Here is an 18066-nt window from a genome sequence, read left to right as displayed (position 1 = left end):
CCTGCTCCATGGTGTTGTGTGACTTGCAAAACTTGTTCTGATTAGGTCTGGTCTCTGCTTCCGTGAGTTGGTGCTTGATTCTGAGGTTCCATCGTTTCATGCAGTTTCAGGAATCGGTGTCTTTTCCAAATCGGTTCTGGTCGATGTTTTTGGCTCCTTTGCGCAAGTGTCCAGGCCCCGTGTTTCCGGAGAGTTTTCTAATGTAAAACGATTGTTACAACTGAGTTCACTCGCTGTGCCTGCTGTTCGTGCTTGACGGAGTCTGTGAGCTGCAAATTGTTATTTCTGGCTCGTTTATACTTCCAAAATTGATGGCTGAGAGTAGAAACCTTGGTGACGACTTAGTAGCTGCTAGATCTGTCTCAAATTGAGTTTTCACGAGAGAATATTTTTGGTTGTTGGGATCGTGTTCTTTAGTCTGTTGCTCCACCTGTTCTCAATCTGTCGTAGTACAAATGACCTCGGCAAATTAACGCTCGGATTCCGATCTGTTTGACGTCACCACGTTTGTTACGTTCGATGCAACAGTATTTGGAATGGCTTGGCATTTGCAATAAGGTTTATCATACGCCACATACAGATTCTCCCTGCGCTTTCGTTATTACGTGGTAGGGTTTTGAGTGTGTGGAAACTTGGCAATTGTCACGAGCAAAGCAGGAGAGGACATCATGGTTTGCTGGTACGGAACATCGCATTCATCGAGTGCACATCTCCTGCTGTTTAAGGGTCGGAAGTCTGTTGAGATCCCACCTCAACCAAGAATCAGCAGCAGACCAGCATTCAAGAGTTTCCCGATTCCTGACATCTGCATTTTCGAGTAGGAAAACCCTCTTGGTGGCTTGTAAACGGACGGCAAGAAATTGGTAAGTTTGTACACGCATCTCATTGTCATTCTTTTGTCGATTTTTTAAAAATTTAAAAATTTAATTTTTTTGGAAACTTTAAGTCTTATTGGTTTGAAGTCCTTTATTGGATAATATTTAAAAAAATTAAACGAACCCGTTTGTTGAGAAGACTCGCGAATCACTATTATTTTGTTAGCAACAGTCACAACGTTGTCGAGGAATGTCAATTTTTAGCCCTTACGTTGTTGCTTTTGCCACTAAGCACGAGCTTCGAGAAATGAGCCCAAGGATCTGAAGGTTTTTGCATTAGTTAGAGTAATGTACCCTTCCCATATAAATTAGCGCACCTTATTGATGTTTCATGGTAGACATTCGACTTGTATCCTATCATCATCTCCTTCACAGCATGAAAACTTGAGTAAATTGTTGGACTTGGTCAGCGAGGTCCTGTCGTGTCATTATTATCACAACAGCTCTTTGTTGTGACAGACCTAATTTCTAAGTTTTAATGTTCAGGGGATTGAAGGGTCAGGATGTACATGAGCTCTATCGTCACTAGAATGTTTATCCTGAATTATTGGAAAGCTACATGTTCGTCTCTCCAGAAAGACCAGAGGTGTTGTAGATTTAGTGTTTGATTGTTTGACAGGAAATTTTTGAGTTACATGCCGTGACGCTGATGATTATTTAATTTCATTGCCATGATATGGTTGCTGAGCAGGTTCGTTAGCATTGAGTGAGTGAAATATCTCATGTGTACTACAACAGATCCAAGAAGGGTTACGTATCTTCTATTCTAGTGAAATGGGAACCTTTGGATCCCCTCATTATTCTCTTAGCTTCTTCATCGATTTCCATCCCCAACTGCCAGCGTCTAATGATGGGATTCGTCCAGAAGCAATATCTTTGGTGGATGCTTGGAAGGGTCTTGGACTTACATATTTTCTGCTCAAAGGACTGAAAAAGACAAGCAAGACCTTCAAGCTGATGAACGGTTCTGATGAAGGAAACTCAAAGAAGTATAATCCGGGTGCGAACACGGGTGATCGTATCTCTAGTCGTTGCCTCACATTGAAGAACCCAGGTAGTGCTCGTCCTCCACCAAGAAAATGCAATGCTGACTATGGTTTAGGAAAGATATCTCGAAATAAAGGCAAAGTGACAAATCATACAAAAGCTTGCAAAAGCGATGCTGTCGGAGTTCATAGAGAACAATTAAGCACTCTTGCGGATGCTGTAGAAGAATTCTCAGAAAGTGGTCTGCGCGAGGCTACAACCAGGTCCGCTGCAGAGCTGAAGTTCTTAACCGGGAAGTCCATCAGAGGAATCGGTTTAGGTGTTGAAGGTGTGATGACCACCATAACGGGGCTATCGCAACAAGTACAGTACAAAAATGAGATGAAAGAAATTATTACTGTGGTCAAAACAGCCGATCGAGTACTGCAGGGTGTGAAAGCAGCCAATGGAGTCCTTCAGACTTTTAGTTCTCCACTGGATAACTTGCTCGCCCTTGGAGCAGGAGGGAATGGAGTGATTCTTGGGATGAATACAGTCAAAATTGTTCTGAAAGGGGTGAAAATCTCTAAAGGTCTCACTACAGTAACGAAGCTGTGCAACAACAAGCAGACTGGGGCGATTGGGGTAGGTGCGGAAATGGTCATTAAGGCTGATCAGAATATACTTGGGCAGCGTTTTAAGGTGATTATGAAGGGCTTGAAAGCTTCAGAAGGGGCTGCCAATGTAGTTAGCATCTCCAAAGAAGTTGGCAAAACTCTAGGTATGTTAGACAAGGCAGAACTATTATCCTGGAATTTAATCATGAAAGGGTTTAAGTTCACCAAGAGTGCGATCCGAGCCTTGGAACCAGTTGGGTGCTTTCATTGGGGCATGATGAGTGCCCTAGGGAAGGGTATACTCGAAATGAAGGCAGCTGTGGAAGGCGTTGGTGTCGTTGTGAAAGCTGTGGTTCTCTCTCAGGAGCTCTACATGGTAATACTAAAAGGTGTTGGATTTACAAAAGGTGCTATGACAGCCTTCAACGAGTGCAAGCGGAGGTCATTGCTTGGCAAACGTTTTTCGAAACAACCACCTGAAGTGAGTAACAGCGGTTCGGAGGAGGGTTATTCTCAAAGGAGCGAGGTTAGCTTCAAGAGTTTGCGTTGTGGTCAGCTGGCTATGTCTTCCGTAAATTGGTCTTCAATAGAGCCCCAGAGGAAATATTTTATGAGCAACGACCTGGAGCTTTTAGGGCATTTCTGCTGTGCTAAGGATGTTTCTTTGTACATGACACCTGAGTCATTACAGGATGCCGACGGTACACATTTTCTCCTGCCGACCATTTTGACACTTGCCAGTTGTTTCGACCTCGAACCATAATTGGATTTTTCTTCTCTACCAGGCTCTTCTCTACGTTCCGAATGGTAGTATGTTAATTATACTCATCCCGTAGCGGAACCTCGTGAGAAAATTCTTAGAAGTGCTTGTGCAAGGTGAGAACATTTTTTCGATAGACCCTTGCTCATGACTTATTGTGGACTTAGGGCTTTCATAGCCAGAACTGTATATACTCAAGAAGTAAAAACCATTCTTTCTCTCACAAGTGAGTCAATACAACAATATTGACGTAACATGTTGAACACAGGAGTTATTCTACTGCATTGAACATATCTTTCTGCAGTTGATCTATATTCAATTCAGTGTGATATGGAATGAACCGCTGCTTTGGAGACCTAAAAAATGTTGGACAACGTACACACTAGGTCCTAGAGTTACATCAGTTGTAACAAATGTCATTCCTTTGGCCACACTCCAACATGTATACAATTACGCTCCACAGCTACACAAAACAAACTTGTCCGCGTTCCATGCTTCTGTGTCAGCTTACACAGTATCAAAGCTAGATCTGGAATGTTTGTACATGAACAATCATAGTGCTTAGCAGGAAGATCTGAATATTGTGGTGGCCTTCTTTTAATCAGCAAATTAGAGAAAAGAAGTGAACATGCACTCAATGCAATCAATAGCAGCATACAAGGAGGTATCGTAATGAAGCATTTTAAAAGATAGTTAGATTTGAACAATTATTGGATACCACTCAAACTTTATTATGAATGTGACGGTAATCTACAAAATAATAACCATTATTTTTATTATTATTATTTTGATATATTTTAATTATATACATAAATATTTTTTGATATGAAAAAACCAATAGACTTTATTGAAGAGATAAGTGTTTAGTTACTAGAAGATGTTATTGTTTATTAAGTATTGAGAAATATACTAAAAGAGTTTAACACAAACAAGTAAGTCATTTTTAGTAAAACAAAAGTTCCAACTTCCATAAAATTAAAAGCACAAATATTGAAGAAATAAAATATATAAATAAATAACATTAACAAAAAGTAATAATAATATAATTCTTTAATATAAAAATAATACAAGGTAATTCTATAACTAATTATAAACTCTATTTAATAAGTCAAACTTTAATTATTGTTTTTAAAATTAATAATAAGAATTACACTACTATCAAAAATATCACCTTTTCACAATTAAACAATTGGTATGAAATCATGCACAGACAATTTATAAACAAGATTATATAAAGACAAAAATTTCATGAAAATATTTACTAAAGATCTAATTTGAACCACCACCAAATTTACTATTAGAATTAAATAAAATGAAAAAAAATCCAAAAATGAGTTTAAGTCTCAATCTTTTTGCATATAAAACAAAGAATTAATCATATTTTAATTAACTAGTCGTCAATTTTTTTTTTTTAAATCAGTAATTTGAATCTCATTAATAAACACGTGTGTAATAATATTCAATAAGGTGATTAAAATTAACAATGCTTGTAATATCTCAATTTCACACTATTTAATTTTCTAAAAAAATAATCAATTTGTGCTTTCAAACTTTATATTTTATTATAGCATTATTATGTAAATTTTCAATATGATTATATATATATATATATATATATATATATATAAACTAAAGATTGTATGGTCAATAGTTGTTACTACAGAGTACTTGTCTCAACCTTATAAACATATCTATGACTTTAAGATTATAATCAAACTTATTTCTTTTCTTGTAAGATGAGTAATATTGATCTATCACAATATATTGTGTATTATTTCACTATTTTTTGTTTTAATTTAGAACTAAATTAAAACAAATTATTACTGTAATTTTTATTTTTACATCTTTTTATCTTTATTTTTTAAAATTTCTTCTTTGAAATCTGAGAATTCTAAGTTATATGTAGAATATTATCACTTAAGACTCTAAAATTATTAATTTTGAGTATTTATATTTTTTAATTTAATTACTTAAAATTTAAATTAAATTTAAATTCTAAGATATAATACTTCATAAAATAAAATATATTCTCTCTTTTACTAATAAATCATTTTTATTTCTTATCTAATTTGATTTGAGTAAATTGAGTAGAATCATTTAGTCTTGTCAATTAATAATAAAAAATTCATAATAAATAATATAAAGAAACAACTTGATAGATCAATCTAGTTGTAATCTACCAAACTTTATAAAGATCCATATTATATTCTATGTGTCCCTTCTTAAGCCATATAAGATTGTGGATATATTGGAAAGAAGATATATGTTATTTTCTCCTATAGAAGTGGACAACAATTAAAAATTCTAGATAGAAGAGATCTTAAACTCAAGGCATTGCCAAAATATAATGGAATATCTTGTACATTGGCATAGATATGATATTAATGAATGCACATATGATTCATTTAGAAATCTTGTAAATGCAATAGAGAAGCTTAATACTTTTTATTGATTGCATCTATTAAAACAAAGACAAAGAGTCAATCAATTCTTTGCTATAAAACAAGTACATTGTAATAAAGATTGCATTCTATCTCCTCTCATTGTTTGTAATTTTTGTATATTTGTGGCATTAAAAAAATAAAAAATCAAGAACTAATAGATTTAATTAGAGAACTATTATTTTCTAAGTTATTAGATAAACCATTGAAATTATCACTATAATAAAAATGGTGTGATAAAAATGAAGACCCTTAAAAAAGACATGTTTGATAATACAACTTTCAAAGAAATTCTTGATGTTTAGTAATACCATTACTTGTATAAACCACTCTTAAGTGGTGTTTCAAATATTTTAGTTGAAAGAAGTTATAAAGGCCTCAATTATAATCAAATAATAGGATGGTCTTCTTGCCTTTATATGAAATACTATTGATGGTTGAAAAGACTAGTTAAGCACTTCTAAAGGAAACAAAGATCAAAGTATGTAGCAAATTATCAACAATATGGATAATATCTTTAAAAAATAATAAATGACCATCTATAATTTTTACATGTATATGTTTATTTTTCTTGACTAAAAATATAAAATATTTTTTAATAAAGTCTTTATCTATAAAACAAACTAATAAATTAAGATTCTTGAATCTAATAAGGCAAAGGCTTTGTAATTTTTTGATTGTGATCAAATATCTATTGTAAAGCAAGATAAAGGATTTGAAGAAAAAATATTACCTTTATTAGATATTACACAAGATTCCAATTGCATGGTCGTTACTATAATTGGACAAATTTGTTTTCTAATACATTTTGTTCTTTAGCAACCATGTTGTTTATTTTGTAATTGTAATTTTCAAAAATAAATCTTTGATATTACCTTTTAATATATATGAAAATTGGTCAATGAAAGCTTTATTATTTCAATCCATGTTACAAGCAAGGTTTTAGAATTTAGTAACATATATAGTAATTGAATGTGATTCTTATCATAAAGATAGGAATTTAGCCTTTACTATCTTTTTTCAACTATTTTTTCTAGATATAGCCATAAATGCTTTCAATAATAAATTTAAATCATAAAAGAATTATAATAATTTTCTAATAAAAGCATTAATTGAGAAAAATACTTCAAAATAGAAGTATTTTTATGAATCCAACTTGAATAAATCCATTAAGGTATTGGAAAAGATACAATCTTAAATAAACCTTGGTTTATTTTAAAAATCCTCAAAATTTTGATCTTATTCTATCAAACTTCTCCGACATACTTATCTTTATTTTTCTTATGCTTATAGTAGCAAAACTTCTTTGATTCAATTATAAGCTTGATCTACTTTCTTTTTTATTTAAATTTTTTTTTAATGTTGTCGTGTTATAACATGACTATATGGTGAAAGATGATAATATGGATCTTATTATAGAAGAGCCAAGTTAAAAGATAAAATTAAAAAATATGGATAAAAGATAGGAAGGTTGTAAAACTTTAATAGTAATGTTGTCTTTTTAGAAAAGTGACTTCTACTTACTTTGTAGGACTATAAATAAGGAAAAATAAAGTAGATTGAAAAATTAAATTATATAAATATTTTTAGGAGGAAGTTAAGAGTAAATTCTAGCAAAAATTATCTAGAAAAACTAGATATTGATACTTGAAAAGGACTGGTTATGAACCAAGGTCAAAATCAGACCTTGAACCACAAAATTGAGCTTCGATGATGATTTGGAGGTTCTTTTGGAGATTGGAGAGTAGGATTTGAAACGAGACTTAATAGATTTTCTTCGAGCATTGATTTTGGGTGATTTATATTGACTTTGTAAGAGCTTTGCAAAATCAAGGTTTTTTTTCACAAAGTGGGTGATACATGTTTGTAGGTATATATGTGTTCAATATATGCTATGAGTTTGAGTTTGATCGAAAGGTTGGATCAAGGGTAATTGAGGTTTAAATAGGTTGGGGTTTTATAAAAAAGAGTTTAAGGTCTAGTAAAGGTTTCTAAGATTTTTTGCAATCTATCAATTAGATTGGAGTAAAAGTTATGTATGTGGGTAGTAGACTTGTTTCCTTACATATGTAAGAAATTTGAAATCAATGAAACAGTTCAATAAGGAGATATTGGCACTAGAAATTCAACATTCAGATTGGAGAAGGAAGCCGACCAACATCCAAGCAAATATTAGGGTTGATCTTCTTGTTGATGAGTTCGATCTTCTTCAAAATTTTTGTGCTTGTTGTCAATTTAATTATTAAGAGGTGTGCAAAATTTGACTTAAAATCAATAGTTCATTCATTAGTTTTTGAGGCTTAAATCTGCTATAGGAATTACTAGGATTTATTTAGGATTTGATTAGGATATGTTTAGGATTTGATTAGAGTTTATTTAGGATTTATTTAGGATTTGTTTAGGATTTGATTAAAATTTGATTAGGATTTTTTTAGGATTTGACTAAGGTTTATTTAAGATTTGATTAGGATTTGTTTTGGATTTGTTTGGAATTTAGTTAGGATTTGACTAGAATTTGATTAGATTTTGACTAAGATTTAATTAAGGATTCTATTTTAATATTTTATTAAGGTTTCTATTTTAGTATATTTTTAAATTTCTATGTTATTTCTTTTTGATTCTTTAAAGGATTTTTAGGAATATTTTGTGCTTCTTATATAATTCTTTTGAAATTTTGATTGAATTTGATTGATGTTTGATTATATTTGTTAATCTTTAATTATAATTTGTTTAAAAATCTATTAGAATTTTTAGGACTTGTTGTTGCAATTTTTCTTTTATCTTCCATAGCTAGGTGCCCGGTGCATTCTCAAGCCAAACGCCATGTATTACAATAGCGTAGACTTTAAATTTTATTGCTGATTTTTTCTATAAGTGAAGGAATAATACTTCTATAGTTAGCATAGATAATATAAGAAATTTCCATCTTAGAAATATTGATAAGTTTGTAAAGATTTATAATAGTTAAAAATCTATTCTTATTTGTCTCAAATATAGCATTTATATTTTTTTTCTTCTATATCTTTAATATATGACTTTAATTTTTTTTTAAATAAAATTAGAAGAGAATAATCTACAACCTTTATTAGCAAATAAAAATTTCTATAAAAAAAATAGTTTATTTTATTTTTAAATTAAGATTAAAAAATAAAAAATGTTAGTTTAAAAGCAAGCAATCACAATTTTTAAAGCACAACAAAATAATTGAGATAATCTACTTATTTTTAGAATAAAAAATAATAAATTCGTATTTTTTTCAAATTATCAAGGATATAAATTATAAACAATAAAAATCTCAATACATTCTTACATTATTTAAAAAGAGTAGATACTGAATCAAAAATAATATAGTATTAGAATTAGAATGGCTATTGTCAAAGATAAGAAAACTAGAGACTCTTGTCAACAACTTTTTTATTTTTAGTCTAATTTCAAGAGTCTCTAGTTTTCTTGTCTTTGACAATAGCCATTCTAATTCTAATATTATATCATTTTTGATTCAGTATCTACTCTTTTTAAATAATGTAAGAATGTATTGATATTTTTATTTTTTATAATTCATGTCTTTGATACAAATATAAATTATTGCATCTTGAATTTCTTCAACATGTAATCATTGCTCTATATAGAATATGCCTTTAAAAGACAAGATAATATTACAAACATATTGACATTTTTAAGATGAAAAGAGCTAAGTATAAATAAATAGAAGTAGATAAATGTGATAATATATTATAAAAAAATTCTTAAAAAAATGGCTTTGATAAATTTAAAAGCCATAGAATAAGAGTTGACATAAAAGCAATTTTTAAACCTTCAAATGTTATTTATGCATCTTCATTTTTTAAAATTTTTCTTTGGAAGTTAATTGAATGAGTGGAGTAGTAGTTTGAAAGAAATTATTGATATATATATCTAATAATAATTTTTAAATCCTAAAAAATATTAAACATCATGTGTAATTTATAAAGTTTTTTAATCTATAATAATTTTTACATTCTTATAATCCATTTATAAACCATCATTTGAGGTAATGTAGCCAATTTTTTTTTTATTTATATTGTATGAAAGATACATTCATCTATCTTTGCATATAGTCTTGTATTTCTAAGTTTTTGTAGTACAAGGCAAATATTTTATTTAAGTTCTTATATATTCTTAGGATAAATAAAAATATTATTTAAATAACACTCAACTAAATTATCTAATTACATATGAAAATTATTACTTATCAAATTTTAAAAAGCAACTAAAATATTTGTAAGTTCAAAAAGCATAATAGTGTAGTCAAAATAATTATATTTATCATAAACATAATCAACACTATAAATTACTTAAAAAAGAAGAATTAAATAGAAGTAAATAAGAATAAATAATTTTAATAAAATCTTATAAATTAACTTCTTAGAATCTATTTAGATATTGATTTGACTTTAAACAAGTCTATAGGTGATTTGTAAGTTGAAAACTTGGCCAAAAAGTTGACTATTTGTTGTACATATTGGACACTTGTGGTACAAGTTGACCATTGGACATATATAAAAAACTTTTTGTGCAAGTTACACATGTATCCCATAAGTTAGACATATATTGGAGGTTATATAGAATGTTTCTATATAAGTCTTAATTAGATAGTAAATATGAAGGTAAGAGTGAAAAACTCTTCATTCTTGTCAATTCTCTTCTTACTTCTAGTATATTTTAAAGATTTTTATTATCTTTGGTAATAGCTATCCTAATTATTTCTATAAATATGTATATATTTTTTATTTCCTCATTATATCTTTCTTTGAAATACATATAACTTATTTATTATCATTTTTCAAGTTCTTTTCTTTAACAACATCCAATCTAAAAAAAAAATCTTTTATTCATCTTATATATATATTATAATTACTTCTAAATCTATTATAATATAGATCTTAGTTTTACTTAATTATAAGTAAATCTTTTAAGATTTTATTGCAATCTTCATTTAAATAGAGATTTGGTGCTCTAAAAATAATAAATATTTTTCTAGCTTTTGTAACTTGAATAAATTTCTTGACTTATATAAATAAATATCTAAATGGTTTGTTGCTGTTAAAAATAGATCTTAAAGTAATATTTTGTAAGTTTTATTTAATATCAAGATTGTATAATCCAAATCAATGGGTGCTAAATACTACTAAATTTAAAGGACATTGAATGACATTAAAGATAATGTAAGATACTTGAATTCATAATGTGATTTTTATTAGTTTGATTTCTTCTATGATGTTTTCAGATATAAGTGGTCATTTATTGATAACTTCTACTAAAACTAATTATATGTCTTAAAAAAATATCAATTATTATTTTAATATAAATTCTTTATTCTTAAAATATGTAAACATTATAGTATTTGAAAGTACTTGAGCTAAAAATTAATAATTTAAAATAATTATCATTATAAAATTTTAAAGATATGGTATAGGATTTGATAGTAGTATTAGACATGTATTTGATGGTCTAAAGTTGTCTAATTACAAGATACCTATTATAAGTAGAAATCTTTATTTTTTAATTTTTTTTCATATTCAAATGTATTAAAAGATGATAAATACTAAAAGATAATAAGTGCCCTTGATTGGAAGAAAATATATATTAAAAGATGTTAAGTGTTCTTGGCTAAAGTTGATGGAGGCTAGAAGACAACAAATGTCTTTGGTTGAAAGATGTTGGAGGATCAAAATACCATAAGAACCTTCATTCATCTACAAAAATAGGTAATTTATTTCTTAATTTATAACAACTTTATCATTATATTATTCTACATGTGAAATTTAAACATTTACTTCTTCTTGATTAATTGTATTGTGTTTTACATTGCATATCTTGCAATCAATAATATCTTTTTACATATTATTAGAGCATAGATTAATAGATAGATTTTTAGATGCATTCAAAGTTAGTTTTAGAAATAATAGACAATGAGTCTAAATATGTAAGAATTGGTCCTCCAAGAGTATTGATAGAATTACAAACTTTGATAATAAGTGTATCAAAAAACACTTTAGATTCTAACTTAAATACTTATACTTTAATTTCAAAAGCTTATCATGTAAAAATCATAGAAAATTAGGATTTATGGACACTTCTAATGAAGAATATTTTTATAAAATATTGCCTTTATAATTTTAGTATTAGTGCAACAAACCTTATTATAAGTAAGTTAAAAAGATACAACAAATATGTCATGTTTAGTACCATCAATAGTAGAGTGAAAGGTGACATATCATTAAAATTATTGAAACTTTATTCAAAGCTATATAAATATTAGACCTTATTGAAATCTTAAAATAAATTAGATAACATAATATAATAAATATTGTTAATAGGTAAATTTTTTATAATTCAAAAAATAAGCAATATAGATGTCTATCTAGTCAATATAAAAGAAATAATAAATTAAATAGAAGAAGTAGACGTAAGAATATCAAAAAAGATAATTATATATCATACATTAAAGAATCTATTTGCAAATTACAATATGATTGAACAAAAAATCTTTAAAAAAAAAAAATACTTTTGTATTTAAAAATAGAAATCAAACTTTTAAATGAAAAGATGAATAAGAAAAACAATGGATCTAAAAAAGAGCCCAAAGTTCTTGCTATTATATACCAATAAGATGCATACAATCTATACAATTAAATCCCTATAAATCAAAAAAGAAAGATTAGAGGTTATTATCAAGAAAGAATAAATTAAACGATTGAGAGAAAGAATTTTAAGTCATCAATAACTTACAAAAACTCAAATCAAGAAGATTATTACCACTGTGACAAACCCATTTACTATTAGAGATTGTAGCAAAGATTTAGAATTAAAATCTTTTAAAGGACAAAGTCACTTAAAAAAAATTAAGATATTCATCACCAAAATGAAGAATCTCAAAAATAATATACCTTCAATTAGTTTATAAATTTAAAAAGTATATAATAAGTAGTTGCTTAGAGGTCAAGCATAGTCTTATAATCCATACATCAATTTGTAGTTTGAATAAGAATTTTAACACCATTCTTTGGCACCAATCTCTGAAGCATTTTTTTTTAAGGAATAAAATAAATGATAAGCTTAGAAGCTATAAAGAAATTGCAAAACATCTTAATAGAAGATCTTAATTGTTCAACATACTTCTTAAAAAAATAAAGTAAAAAAAATCTATTCAAGATAAAAACCTTAGAAACTACTAAAATTCTTTTGATACTCTATTTTAATATAATAAGACTATTTCAACTCAATTTTTTTGAAAGGAAAATTATATTTTGTATCTTTTATTGATGATAATTTAAAGAAGATATGGATATGATTCTTTTTAGCAAAGAATCAAGTCTTAATCAAATTTCAAGTATGTTACAAAGAATTAGAAAAGAATATAGATAAAAAAATAAATATCTTTAGGACCAAGGATAGTATAGAATATACTTCATAAGAAATAAACTTATATAATTTAAAACATAGAATTTAAAAATAAGCTTCTTAACTATATACTCTATATTATAATAAATTAATAGAATAAAAAAATTATATCATGTTAGATATTATCCAATGTTTTTTATAAAAAAAGATTTTTTATAGCAATATTTAAACTAAAATAGTTTGTGCTACATGCTAAATAATCAATCTATGCACCTCAAAATTATTTTCTAATAAGACTATTATAGAATTTTTTTCAAAAAAAAAATCTAACAAAGTCAAGCTCTTAGTTTTTAGCTCAATAATATATGTCCATCAAACAACTCCACATAAGAATAAATTTGAGGTTAGAATCTTATTCTAGCATTTCACTTTCAATAATTATGTCAAAGGATATAAATATTATGATCTTGCTTAAAAATAAGTAGTAATTTTTAAAAGTATATATTTTTAAAAAAATAATCTACCAATTATAACAAAAAAATTACAAGATGAATTCATTGAATTATCCAAATCAACTATATTCATTTTTATATTGAATAGAAACTATAATTTTAAACATGCAAATAAAAATCTACCACTACTATCATCAGTTTTTTTCTAAATATCACTATTATCTACTATTGATAATAAGTTTTTAGTAAGTTTTGATAACTAATAATTAGATTCTTTCTTTCACCAATATTACCACTAACTCTTCTTTGGCAATTCACACAAAAATATAATCTTCTTCAACAATATATATCTTATAATTTACTTAAATCTTTTATTGGCCTCATTATAAAAAGATACAAATCTATTAGATTTTAAAAATTTTCTTTTAATAACCGCTATATTAAAGCCATGGTTTCAATTTTTTTTTAATTCAAAAATAAAAATAAAATAAAAAAACTTAAATATTAATACTATTATCATTGGACATAAGGTCCATCAATGCATGTTGGATTTTCAAATATAAACTTGGTTTTAATAATCACCTTGAGACTAAATTTATCTTCAAAGTTAATTTTTTTTAAAAAATAATAAATTAATTAATAAGTTGATTTCTAAAACATATTTGGTCCTATTATTTGATAGGAATCTATTTGATTCATTATAATTATTGTGGCTAATTAAAGTTGGTCTATTCATCACTTTAATGTTATTACTATGTTTTTAAATGATGGTCTTATAGATATTATCTACATGCTATAACCACCAAGGTGTGTTGTTCCTAATAAGAAATATTTAATATGCCATATTTTATACTTTTTTATGGCCTTTATCAAAGTCCTTATATATGGTTTGTATAACAAGATATGGATAAGATATTCATAGTTATAAAATATAGAAATAGGTAATTGGAGCCATATTTTGAAAGTTTTTAAAAGTTTTTAGAATTAGGGCTAAATTGATGGTCTATATGGGATCCACTATGAAACCTTTTAGAAAAGATTTAAGGTAGTTATTTATATAGGATCCACTATTAGGAATATTCTAAAAAGTTCTAGGATGATTGAATAAAGCATAAATAGGACTATCGAAGGCCATTTGGATATCTGGTTAAGAATAGCTTTGATTCTTTTTTCTTAATAAAGTTTGGTTTTGCATCTCTCTATTCAATTTTTTTTTGCTTTGTTCTATTTTTGTTATTCTATTTTATTTAATTCTATTCTGTTTTATTCTAGTTTATGGTGTCTTATGTTCTAACAAAATTTACATTGCTATGGATTGGAAGGATCTTAAATCTTAGAAATAGTCTAGTTTTGTTTCATTAATATCAAGACAAGTATTAATTTATTCTTTTGTAGTATATTAATAGCCACTATTTAGTTGGAGGTCAATTGTTGTAGTCATATTAGGTACTATTCTATGGCTACTATGAACTGATTTTAAGAAGTCAGGTAAAAGAAAAGAAGACATTACAGTATCAGAGTTTAGTAAAGAAATTATAATATAGAAGATATGGCAAAGCAATCCTAGATGGAGACTCAAATACAATACTTTTTAGATTAGATAGCTATTTTATGAGAGCAAATAAAAGCCTTTAGGACAAAGGAATCAACATCTGCTAAATTGAAATTAAATAAGCTTGATACATACTTTGAGACTTCAAGGCAAGAAGATGTATGCCAATGGCTCTTCAATATGCGACAATACTCCTAACTATTTGAGCCAAATACTACCATAGGAATTACATATGCAACCAATTATTTGAGAGATGCAACAATTAATTGATAGTGATATCAAACTCAAAGCTATAGAGCACAAGGTGGATTTTGTGATTAGGAAGAGTTTGAGATTGAGTTTAAGAGTCGATTTTGGTCCATCAATGTAGAGATTGTACTTGCAATTAGTTGGCTAATCTTATATAATCCAAATTAATACAAAATTATATCTCTTAATTTAAATCCTTAAGTCTCCACATTAACAATGTTTCAAAGGTGGAAATGATGGATTGATTTGTACAAGGGTTGGAACCTATGGTCTAGTAAGAGGTAGAATTAAGAGATCTACAAACATTTCAAGAGGAAATTAGGATTGCAGAGAAGGCTAATGCTATAGATTTTAAAAATTGTGGAGTAGGATATATAGTGTAAAGTCCTATGTTGTTATCTAATACTATGGTATAACAATCAATGTTGGAGATTAATACCCTACAAAGATCATTTGCATGATAGAGACGATAAATATTGGTACAAGAAGAATTTTATTTTTTTTGTCAAAAGTCAAGCCACCAAATTGGAGGTTGTCTAAAATGTCAAAATTTAGACACTAATAATTTAAGGTGGATTCACAATCTTGAAATTCACCAAGTTGATAACAAAATGGAGTAAGAAAATGGAGCTCTTTAATGCAGATACCAAAGGCCAGTATTGGAAATAATTGTTGTCTCTTTAAGATAAACAATATAACCTCAGATAACTATCAAAAGGGTCGTGTGATATGTCTAACATATCAATTAAGATAACAATTATGTTGAGTGCTTATAGATTGTAGCTTTATAAAAAATTATATCTTGATTGGAATTATCGACCAACTTGGGATTAAAATCAAGGTGAACAAAGGAAGAAGTATATATCTAGTATGTGATTAACAAAACATATTGAATGAAATATATGAGGAAGAAACCTTGAAGTTGAGTAATATTTATGATTCAAGAAAAAAGTTCAACTTAAAAAAGTTTAAATATGATATTATTCTTAGTATGCCATGATTAAAGTTAGAAAATAAGTAAGTTGATTGACTAGTAAGGACAATCTCTTTTAAAGATGATCAACACAAGGTGACTCTTGATATGTCTATATCAAGTGAGGTAGAAAAATAATCTGCAATTAAAGGCTTATTTGTAGAGATGACCTTTATGAAGAAGCAAATACAACATAAGCAATTGATATATATGATGGTTCTAAATTTTGTATCAATAGTAGAAAAGACAAAAAAAAGAATAAAACAAGCAAAGAAACTCACACATGAATATTAGGATGTCTTTCCAACTAACTTACCTAGTGGCATGCGACTTAATTGAGGTGCTCTTTTTTAAATAGAATTATTACTTAAGCTATATTAGAAAGTAGGTCAATTTATTGCATAGCACCAAATGAACTTAAAGAGCTACAAAAATTATTGGACAAACTCTTAGAGTAGGGCCTCATTTGAGCAAGCACATCACCTTAAGAAGCATATGTATTCTTTACATCTAAAAAATATGGTGGACTTTGACTTCGGATTAACTATCAAGGCATCAATAAGTAGACTATCAAGAATGAATATCCACTTTTATATGTGGATGATCTTCTTGAAAAACTTTGAGGTACAATAATCTTTAGTAAATTGAACCTTGAAAGTAAATATTGGGAGACACCTATTGCAAGAGAGGATATAAAAAAGATGGTCTTTTGTACATACATAGTTTTCTTTACCAATGATATTCTAGTCTATAATAAAATCCTTGAAGAGCATGAGCAACATCTACAAGAAGTACTGCATTGGCTACAAGATAATTGCTTCTATTGCAAGGAACAAAAGTGTGAATTTTGAAAGTTGGAGGTTACTTTTTTGAAGCATTACATGCTTCAAAAAGTCTACAATTTGCATCTAAAGAATATAAAATCACAATATTATCATTAAAGAGAGCAATTAAAGGTCTTCAACATTCAGCTTGTATACAAACAAGGGTGACAATATACTATGCCTAATATCTTATTGTGCAAATCAAATTTGAAGCTCAAATTGAAAAATAAGGTAGATGTCGCTACCATTAGTAGTATCATTTCAAACCTAATCAGAGGAATAGAAAAGAAGAAAGCTATGGATTGAGATGCTTATTTCAAGATGATTATTGATTGATTGAAGATAAAAAAATGAGCAATATGTGCAATATTGTCTTAGTAATGGCTTGTTCTATTTCAAGAAGTAAATTTTTGTACCTAATAATGCTATACTTTAGACATGTATATTCTAAGAGAGACATGATATTTTAATATTTGGATATCTAGGGCGTTGTTGTATTACGTGCTTTCCTGCTCGAGAACGCGCCGGGCGTCTGGCTGTAGAAGGTAGTATGGAGATTCGCCAATAATCAAGCAGTCTATCAGTTTTTGACTGCTGGAATATAAACGACTGCAAGAATACACCGTAAATCTATACGGATGCCCTTCGACTGCTTGTCGAAGTCCCTTTTGCCCCAGCCAGTAGGTCTCTAGACGTTATAGAGAACCCCGAACAATCCAATCTGCTAATCTTCGATACCGCTTTGTACTTACAATCTTGTATCCACTGACTGTCTTGGTAGATTAACCCAATAAATTTCATTCACTCCACACACTCAATCCTATAGACACCTTTTTAATCCTTCAATTACAGACGTAATTTGATTTCACAAAACAGTCAAGAGTAATCAAACCCACTTCATTAAAAAAAATCCCAATTCACCATTACAACACTGACTTCAGCAACGATTGCCTCAGTCTTCCCAAAACTCTATG

General features: G+C 28.1%; 1 protein-coding gene across 1 annotated transcript; it reads left to right on the top strand.

Moving 5' to 3' along the window:
• Window positions 1-3444, top strand: LOC112274081 (uncharacterized). Its single transcript, XM_024503242.3, has 2 exons — window positions 1-863; window positions 1567-3444. Exon 2 carries the CDS (start codon window positions 1650-1652, stop codon window positions 3219-3221), a length of 1572 nt encoding a protein of 523 aa, XP_024359010.1. The 5' UTR covers window positions 1-863; window positions 1567-1649; the 3' UTR covers window positions 3222-3444.
• Window positions 3445-18066: the final 14622 nt, after the last annotated feature.

This window comes from Physcomitrium patens, chromosome 21, assembly GCF_059467195.1.
Source record: "Physcomitrium patens ecotype Gransden chromosome 21, ASM5946719v1, whole genome shotgun sequence".
Lineage (NCBI taxonomy): Eukaryota > Viridiplantae > Streptophyta > Bryopsida > Funariales > Funariaceae > Physcomitrium > Physcomitrium patens.
The sequence above is the reverse complement of the archived record's forward strand: the minus strand, read 5'-3'. Positions and strand labels throughout refer to the sequence as shown.